General features: G+C 46.5%; 1 protein-coding gene across 1 annotated transcript; it reads left to right on the forward strand.

The window, feature by feature from the left end:
* Positions 1-1305: 1305 nt before the first annotated feature.
* LOC125508055 (protein spotted leaf 11-like) lies at positions 1306-6141 on the forward strand. The gene is made up of 4 exons (XM_048672621.1): positions 1306-1776; positions 3853-3969; positions 4062-4496; positions 4575-6141. Exons 1-4 carry the CDS (start codon positions 1477-1479, stop codon positions 5775-5777), a joined length of 2055 nt encoding a protein of 684 aa, XP_048528578.1. The 5' UTR covers positions 1306-1476; the 3' UTR covers positions 5778-6141.
* The last annotated feature ends 3834 nt before the right edge of the window (positions 6142-9975 follow it).

The following is a 9975-nucleotide window of genomic DNA, read 5'->3' on the forward strand; positions in this document are numbered from 1 at the left end:
CCCAAGGTTGCCAAAGTGTACGGGTTCGATGACCGCCTCCAAAGGGTTGTCATTTGTACGGGTTCGGTGATCGCCCTCAAAGGCTCCTTAGTGGAATCACGACATCTTGCATTGTGCGAGGGCGTGAGGAGATTACGATGGCCCTGGTGGCATTTTGGGGAGTATTGTGCCTCTACAACGTTCCAAACGGAGATTAGCATCCGCAAGGATGTGAACTTCGGGATACATCGTCATCCCCGCATGCCTCGGTTATCTCTTACCGAGCCCTTTACTTATGCACTTTCTTTGTGATACCCATAGTGTTTCATGTTATATATCTTACTATCACTCAGTTGTTTATCTTGTTTAGATAAGTTGTTGGTGCACATATATGAGCCTAGTTATTTTAGGTTTTGTGCTTGATAAATTAAACGCTAGTTTTATTCCGCATTTGTCCAAGCCTAAGCCAAATTATTTTAAAGCGCCTATTCACCCTCTATAGATGACATCCACGATCTTTCAGAAGTCATGATGGGAGTGGTGTGGAAAGGAGAAAGAGATATGAGGCAGATGACTGCGGCTATGGTGGGCAGCAGAGGGACGGATGGGTGGTGTCGGAGTAGCTGCCTCAGCAATCGTGTGTCATTAATGTGGGCGGCAGAAGGACGAACGGGTGGCTATCGTGTCGTTTGAACATGAAGCAGTCACGTGCACCGGGAAGCGGCCCGTGCGGCGCTCTCTCGGCCGGCGCGCCCCTTCAATGTCGGCGACAGTGAGAGGTAGCGTCTGCTCTGGCCGAGCATGAATACAGCACCGATGCTCTAGAGCAGCGCTGACCGTTTTGGGCGGGAAGTGCGCGAGGGCGAGGAAGCGGGTTTGGGTGGGTCAGGACGGTCAGATGAGATGTCGGTGTGGCAGCGACCCGGACGCCAGCAAATCCTCCGTCTGACTTCGGTTTGCGGAAAAAAACATGTCCGTACCGTCTTGCGGACCGATACAAATCCGTGTTGGATAATTTCCGCGGTCTGAATAGTTTGGTCCGGATGTATCCCGGTCATTTGAAGATGGACGCGTTGGAACGATCTCACGGTATAAACATAACGTAGAACTATAATATCACACTTCTGGCAGTTTCTTCAATCAAAAGAAGTCCACGAAACTAATCACCACACGAATACGCAACAAACATCGTGTACAATTTTCACAAAGTTTGTTTTCCAGGATAAATAGTCCATAACCATCGCCGGTCCGGTTGGCTGGTATTGGCAGCCGGTGCACCTGCACCAAGTATACCCGAAATGACGTTGGAAAAAATCTGCCGTGTAGAAAGGGAGGAGGAAGACGACTCGGCCAGCCCAACGCGCTGACCGCCCCGACGACCCATAAGATGAAGGAGCAGCCAGCGCCACCAAGCGACCGCTCTTCCCCGTATTTTACCGCCCCGTGCCACTAGCGCCAGCCGATCCCCACGCGGCCGGCTGCTGCTTCTCCGGTCTCATGGCCGGCGACCAAGAGGAGGCGGAGCGGGAGTCCCCGGCGCCGGCGCCGGCTGCGGAGCGGGTCGCCGCCGCGGTGGAGACCGTGGCGGCGCCCGGGGAGTTCCGGAACGCGTACCGGCGGCAGCTGCTGGCGCTGTCCCGCCGAATTCGCCTCCTCGGACCCTTCGCCGAGGAGCTCCGGGAGCGCCGCCGCCCCGCGGGGGAGGAGGAGGAGCGGGCGCTGGCGACGCTCGCCGACGCGCTGGAGAAGGCGGTCGAGCTGCTCAAGCTCGGCCGCGAGGGAAGCAGGATCTCTTTGGTACGTCCCTTTACCTACCCACGCGGGAGCGGTTCCTGATTTCGTCAGATTCCTGGTCCTCGGATGCCTCCGTGGGCGAATTAGATTCATGATTCGTTAGTATTCTTGATATTTTACATGGAAAAGCGCGGCTTTAACCTTGGCTATGCCATCTAAAATAACCAGGTAACTTTAGTATTATTCTATGATAAAAGAAACATGGGGCTTCTGATCCTTGGATCAAAATTGTGATTCTGATCTGCATATTGTTTGTGGCCTTGCTTGGCTAACGAGTAGGATCTAATTCCATTGTGTGAACCTTTGGTGTTCCACTTCCTGAGCTCATTCTATTTTCCTTTTTATCTGAAGTGCGGTCTTAGGATTATCATGGTTTTTTAATTCAGTTTGTTGTTCTTTTCTGTTCACTAAAATTTGCACAGTTATATTTTTTTACGAGAAATTTGTACTGTTTGTCAAAATCGATACATTTTGGTGTGAAATCTCCCCCTAGGATAACCGTTTAAGTCCATGGTTGGGTTTATGTAATTAATGGCTTGAGTGCCCTTAAGTGCAAAGAGGGATTTGATAATATGCCCTTAAGTGCCTCCATCGTATTATGATCTGTTTTCGTCTGTTCTCCTTCTCGTGCGACATGGTACTATCTCGAATCCTTAATCTAGAGCCATCCAAGAAACTAGTGTTTCATGCAGAAAAAGAGGATAAAACATACCAAAGCACAAGTAGGGGAGGCATATTATCAAATGCATGCACTTGTGGACCCATGATCCAATACCGAGATTTGTTTGTTATTTTGCTGTCCGTTTCCTACATGTTTTCTTCTCCTCATGTATTTACATGTGGTTTTCCTCATTCAGTTTACTTTTCGTGGTCCTGAAATCTTTCCATTCAGTTTGGATATGAAGTTTATTTAGTGCCTTAACTTGTGCCACATGTTTCCTTTCGAATCGTGATTCTAAGGATATCAGACACACAAAATACATCAGGCAAACTATATTTCTTTCTTGTATATAATGCTTGTGAACAACAACAATAACAACAACAACAACAACAACAACAATAACAACAACAACAACAACAACAAAGCCTTTAGTTAGCTATCCACGTGCCAGAGCATGAGTTGGTTTTGAGATCTTATGGGTTTCAGCTCTAGCCTACCCCAACTTGTTTGGGACTAAAGGCTTTGTTCTTGTTGTTGTTGCACATACAAGAAAGATATATAGTTTGCCTGGTGTATTTTGTGTGTTTGATATCCTAAGAATCATTCCAGACCTGATCATTTCTTGTGTGGCCACACATCCATCTGAACATGCTCATTTCTGCTACACCCAACTGTTGAACTTGTCGCCCTCTAGTCAGCCAACACTTGGCGCCATACAACATTGTGGGTCGAATCACCGTCCTATAGAACCTGCCTTTTAGCTTTTGTGGCACTCTCTTGTCACAGAGAACGCCAGAAGCTTGGCGCCACTTCATCCATCCGGCTTTGATTCGATGGCTCACATCTTCATCGATATTACCATCCTTCTGCAGTGTTGACCCCAAACATTGAAAGATGTCCCTCCGAGTTACCACCTTCCGATCAAGGCTAACCTCCTCCTCGTGCCTAGTAGTACTGAAACTGCACCTCATGTACTCAGTTTTAGTTCTACTAAGCCTAAAGCCTTTCAATTCCAAAGTTTGTCTCCATAGCTCTAACTTTCTATTAACCCCCATCCAACTTTCATCGATTAGCACCACATCATCCGCAAAGAGCATACACCATAGGATATCTCCTTGTATGCCCCTTGTGACCTCATCCATCATCAAGACAACAAGATAAGGGCTCAAAGCTGACCCTTGGTGCAATCCTATGTGAACCATAGTCTTTGAAGATATTAAAACTTGAATGTTCTTAAAATGATTATTGATGTTGTCATTTTGCCACTTATTTCTGTTGTCCCTTTGACCTTTGAATATATCATGCCAACCTTATAGATCTTATTTATAGGAGCATGCTCTTCAAAACAGTACTTATTTTTTGTGCCATTATGTCCCAGTCAGTTAGCTAAACTGATTTTTTTTTGTGTGTTCTTGCAGGTTTTTGATAGGGATAGAGTAATGAATATATTTCAGGAAGTAGTTGCTCAGTTGGAACAAGCTTTGCATGACTTTCCATACAATGAACTGGATATATCTGATGAAGTTAAAGAACAGGTAATTTTATCAGCTTAACTGAACAGAATCCTTTTTGGATTGTTGAGGAGTACTGAACTACAGTTTTGGTCACACTTAACAATCCTCTCCAGGTTGAGTTAGTGCATGCACAGCTCAAAAGAGCAAAAGAACGGGTTGATATGCCTGATGATGAGTTCTACAACGACCTATTATCTCTGTATAACAAGACCTATGACCCAAGTGCAGAACTGGCTATCCTTGAAAGGTTGTCAGAAAAGCTACACCTCATGACTATCACTGATCTCACGCAAGAGTCACTTGCTCTGCATGAGATGGTGGCATCTGGTGGTGGCCAGGATCCAGGAGAGCACATTGAGAAATTGTCAATGCTACTGAAGAAAATCAAGGACTTTGTGCAAACTAACAACCCTGAGATGGGCCCTCCTATGGCTTCCAAAATAATGGATACCAGCGGGGACCAGAAATCTGTCATCGTTCCTGATGAATTCCGTTGTCCAATTTCTCTCGAGCTGATGAAAGATCCTGTGATAGTTGCTACTGGCCAGGTGAACTAAAATTTGTCAACTAAACTCTAATGCAACTTCAGTACATAATTTGAGATATTTTTTCCTTTTCATTTGCAGACATATGAACGGTCGTGCATCGAGAAATGGCTAGCATCTGGGCATCACACTTGCCCAACTACGCAGCAAAGGATGGCAAACACAACATTGACGCCAAACTATGTCCTTAGAAGTCTCATCTCCCAGTGGTGTGAAACCAACGGAATTGAAGCGCCTAAGCGCTCATCCCAGCCTAACAAGCCAATGCCAACATGCTCTTCTAGTGAACGTGCTAATATTGATGCTCTGTTATCGAAGTTATGCTCTCCAGACCCTGAGGAGCAGAGGTCAGCTGCTGCAGAGCTTCGCCTCCTCGCAAAGCGGAACGCACACAACCGACTATGCATTGCTGAGGCTGGTGCAATTCCCTTGCTATTGAGTCTGTTATCGTCATCTGACTTGCGGACTCAGGAACACGCTGTTACTGCACTTCTGAACCTCTCCATACACGAGGACAACAAGGCAAGCATCATGTCCTCTGGTGCTGTGCCTAGTGTTGTCCATGTGCTGAAGAATGGCAGTATGGAGGCCCGGGAAAATGCTGCAGCCACCCTTTTTAGCCTCTCTGTGGTCGATGAATACAAAGTAACGATTGGGGGAACAGGGGCTATCCCTGCCCTTGTAGTGTTGCTAAGTGAGGGCAGCCAGCGGGGTAAGAAAGACGCAGCAGCAGCCCTCTTCAACTTGTGCATTTACCAAGGTAACAAAGGCCGTGCGATACGAGCTGGCCTTGTGCCACTCATCATGGGTCTAGTAACCAACCCCACAGGAGCTCTCATGGACGAGGCTATGGCGATACTCTCAATACTATCCAGCCACCAAGAGGGGAAGGCAGCTATCGGGGCAGCAGAGCCTGTTCCTGCGCTTGTCGAGTTGCTCGGAAGTGGGTCACCGAGAAACAGAGAGAATGCTGCAGCTGTGATGCTGCATCTGTGCAGCGGCGAGCAACAGCTTGTGCATTTAGCCCGTGCGCATGAGTGCGGGATCATGGTTCCGTTGCGGGAGCTGGCATTGAACGGCACAGAAAGGGGAAAGAGGAAGGCAGTGCAGTTGCTCGAGCGGATGAGCAGATTCGTGGTTCAACAACAAGAGGAACAGGAATCTCATTCTCGGCTGCAGGCCGCCGCGGCACAAGTTCTCCCTCAGGCCCCTGAACAGGTCCAAGAAAGCGAAATCCCGGATCAATTGGAAAGTCCGGCGTCTCAATACCCCACGCTGTTATGAAAACAGTGCCGATATTGCCCTACCTCTTGGACGTGTTCATCTATTGGATACTAGCGCAAGTGGGAGTCAATCATGCGAACCGAGTGATGTAATTATGTGACAGGCCTCTACTGCCAGGTGAGGTATTTGAAATTTATATTTGCCGCCTTCTTCCAGCTTGTAACTGAAACACTTGTCGGGTTGTCGTGGGCATGTCAGCCCAATCTTGAGGTATGTACAGCTCTTCAATCCACAGTTTCTGATATCATGTAGCCGCAGAACACAAGGTTCTCCAAATGTAGTATATCCTCAGTGTAATAGTAATGATGATTTATGTAAAAGTGAAGATTTTATGGTGGGTTTAACTAGTAAATATTATCATCTCCTCGCACTGTGTCACATTTGCATGTAATATGATTTTATAGCATGTAATTTATTTTATCTGAGACATTATTTGCACATATACCATTAGTGGTTAAAGTGTCATCCTGAACCTCCTAAAAGAACCTACGTTTTGAATCTGAAGAAGTTATACATAATGAGAATATGAGATACACAATATGTACTGCATAGACGAGATATGGGGGAAAAATATCCAAGGAAGTATGGAGATCATCATTTACTCGTGAACGGTGAGGGATTTACTAAATTTTACTGGTGTCACGTGACACCAATTGGAGTACCTTGGAAAATGAAGGACGCAAATGGTGTTTGCAGTGCTTTGCTCAGTGTTGTTAATTCCTTGGTAATATGAAAGAATCTACCTATACTTCAAAAGCGCCCTTCTAATCCTGAGCTCAAACGCTCTCTATGAACAGTAAAAACTGGTATATATATTTATAACAAACATTGTTTAGTTTACTTTTTAGGTGCAAATTTTTGTGATGAAATCACATTCCTGAAGTAGTCTTTTTGTAGCATTGATTTTTTTCCCACGGCACTGGAATGCCTTTTCTTCACGGAAATTTGCAAGTATGTAGCATTCAACAATGTTTGTTGCAAAAAGAAAATCAGTTTTGTTTCATTTTTTTACTATTGTTTTTGGTTTTACTATTCACAGAGGTGCATTTAAGCTCGGGAGTAGAAACTTCCTGTCTAAGGCACAACCATATGCACCTAAATTAGGTTGTGTTTCTGGGGATAGTGGCTCATTAGGCCAACTCTAACCGATCCCTAAAAAATAGAGAAGGGTCTGGCTGAGTAGAGTTAGAGTAAACTTTTACTCTTCTAAAGGTGGCCGCACCGTTCTTCTAAACTGAGTGGAGTAAAAAAAAAATTGTGTAGGTTTTGTGTCCTAGACGCATGAAGTTCAAACACTTCACAATATATCATAAGGGGCAGCCCGGTGCACGGCACATGGGCTGGGAAAGGGTCCGATCATTTTGGGTCTATAGTATGCTGCCTTTCCTTACATTTTTGCAAGTTGCTGTTTTCAGGACTCAAACCTTTGACCTCATGGTCACAAGGCAACAATATATATATCATAAAACATTCAAATTAGAAACATGCATAACGTAACTGATAAAAACGTACATAACTGATAAAAACGCACATAGCGTATAGTTTCATCATCGTGATTTTCAAATTAAAATATGCATAGTTCATTCAAAAGACATCACTTCGAACACAAAGTTTGATTCGAAATCACCACCAACATAACATGTGTATGTTGTAGATCGAGCCAACCATTGGCATGCACGAACTCAAACGAAGTCCTCACTGAATTTTTTTGTCACCGTCAGCACCACCATCCTCTCGGTCACCATCACCACCATCGTAATCTTGCCAGTGGCCACCATCACCACTACTACCACCACCATCCTTTCGGTCGCCGCTGCCACCACCACCACCACCATTCCTAAGAGAACTTTCCATTTGGGTCATGATCTCCCCACAAGTGAGCTCCCAATACTTTCTTGCGGTTTCATCCATTGTGGTTGGATTCATGAATATGATAGCATGTTCTTCGGCTTTCTTGGCATCACGAATCCTCTCATTCTCAAGTGCAAGTCTATGCTCCTTCGCCTTCAACTTTCTCTCTTTGGTTGCCAACTTGGCCTTCCATTTCTCATCCTCTAACATCTTGAGCTCATTCCACCTCACCATCTTCTCTTCTTTGTGTTCGGACGCCAACAACTTCTTGGCTTCAATCATGGCCACAAGTTCTTCTTTGTATGTGCTACCGTATGCATTTCTGTTCTTTCTCTCTTTTGCAATTTTGTTCTCTTCTAGTCCAGTGTTGGCAACGGATATGCTCAACTTTGATCTCTTTGGAGTGTAATGGTGTCCTACAGCGGGGGTGGATCCCTCAAGGGGGCCGGCCTCGGTGTCCACTGGGGACCCACTTGGCCCAGGGCGAGGGAGAAGCCCTAAGGAAGCAATGGAGACCTTCTTGCCTTGCAAGACAAGGGCGTCGCTGCCTCAGATCGCATCTACCATCATGTAAAACCTAGGCCTCCCTTCTTACATAAAGGGAGGTCGGGTAACCCTCTACGCCATCGAAATTCATCTTAGAGAACAACTCTGGGTAGCAATCTCATATACCATTGTAACCCCTTGCATGAGGTATCCCTACACCATGAATAGCAAAAGCAAGAAGGATGTAGGGTATTACTCTATGGAGGCCCGAACCTGGATAAACCTTCTGTGCGACCTCTAATCTAAGACTTCCAGCTGCGGTTGGACCCCTACCGAGGGATGTGATGACATTTTGCACCGCCAGTTGGTACGCCAAGCACGAGCGGTGACGGCTAGAGATAGATCTTGGATCAGATCTTCTTCTACCTCCGATGGCCACCCGTCAAGGGAGAGCCTAACTTTCAGCTCCCTCACGTTTATCGCCGATGGGGCGGGTCGGGTCGACATCAACCCACCAGCCCACCCTACATGCACAATCTAAATTGGCAGTGACACCTTCACCACCAACGCTCATGGAGACCTGCGACTATGCCTAACACCTATTCAGCATGAAGCACAGGACAAGTTTCCAATCTCGACGACCTTATCATCTGGCCTAAACCGCCTCTTCCCGTTCAGACTACAGAACTTAGGGGTTGTGTATCAACATGAGCTCCATCAGAAACCCCACAACAACGTACAATTCGTCGCCATGGTCTGTGATAACTTCCACATCGACCATTCGCCATAGGACAGTTTCCGTGATGAAACCATCTCAAATTGCAGCGCCGACACAGCCGACCTACTATTGTTCTCCGATCACGAGGATGTCGACAGCGAAATGGCTTCACAAGAGCTCAACAAAGCCAAAGAAACTGTGGCATCACCAGCCGCAAACAGGCTTCCAGGCCACAGAAGCCCAGGCGAATAGCAGAAGCCCACCGCAGAAGTAGACGCCCCACGAGAGGCCACAAAGGAGATCGAGGGGTATGTTCCACATCCGATCTCACTACGTAAGGTGATGGAAACGGTGGCAGAGGCCGAGCCAAGCGACAACACAATGCCACGGTCGACCATGAGAACAACATCACCAACAACGCGAATGGAGCTCTCCCGTCCATCACCCCGGGCCAGTGGCCTGACCAATACACACTCCCCAGAGGTCGAACCCCAGGAATTCTTCACTCCAGGAGTTATTTTATACGCGCTCGTTGAGGCAACATCGTCATCGCCAAGCATGATAGCCAGCGCTATCAGGCGCTTTGTGATACGTCCATTTTGCATCATGATTTCCTACTATTATTTATAGTGTTTTTAATCAACATAACACTTTGTGGAGCAATTCTAATGTATTTTCTCTCTTAATATGCAAGATTTACATGAAGAGGGAGATTGCCGGCAGCTGTAATTCTGGACCTGAAAAAGCTATGTCAGAGATACCTATTCTGCACATCTCCAAATGAGCTGAAATTTTCACGAAGATATATTTTGGAATAAATGAAAAATATTGGAGAAAAGAAATACCATAGGGGGCCACCCAGGTGCCCACAAAGCACTAGAGCGCGCCCACCCCCGTAGGCGTGCCTTGGTGGCTTGTGGGGCCCCTGGCCAGCCTCCGGTGACAAGTGTTGGGTTTCGTAGTAATTTCAAAAATTTTCCTACGCACACGCAAGATCATGTGATGCATAGCAACGAGAGGAGAGAGTATGATCTACATACCTAGTAGATCGACAACGGAAGCGTTTGGTTGATGTAGTCGTACGTCTTCACGATTCGACCGATCAAGCACCGAAACTACGGCACCTCCGAGTTCTAGCACACG

This window comes from Triticum urartu, chromosome 5 (assembly GCF_003073215.2).
Source record: "Triticum urartu cultivar G1812 chromosome 5, Tu2.1, whole genome shotgun sequence".
Classification (NCBI taxonomy): Eukaryota; Viridiplantae; Streptophyta; class Magnoliopsida; order Poales; family Poaceae; genus Triticum; species Triticum urartu.

Bases quoted from the DNA above. Each gene is read 5' to 3' on its own strand.
- LOC125508055 (XM_048672621.1), top strand. From the start codon at position 1,477: ATGGCCGGCGACCAAGAGGAGGCGGAGCGGGAGTCCCCGGCGCCGGCG. The intron at 1,777-3,852 runs GTACGTCCCTTT...GTGTTCTTGCAG, and splicing joins AGGGAAGCAGGATCTCTTTG to GTTTTTGATAGGGATAGAGT. The intron at 3,970-4,061 runs GTAATTTTATCA...AATCCTCTCCAG, and splicing joins CTGATGAAGTTAAAGAACAG to GTTGAGTTAGTGCATGCACA.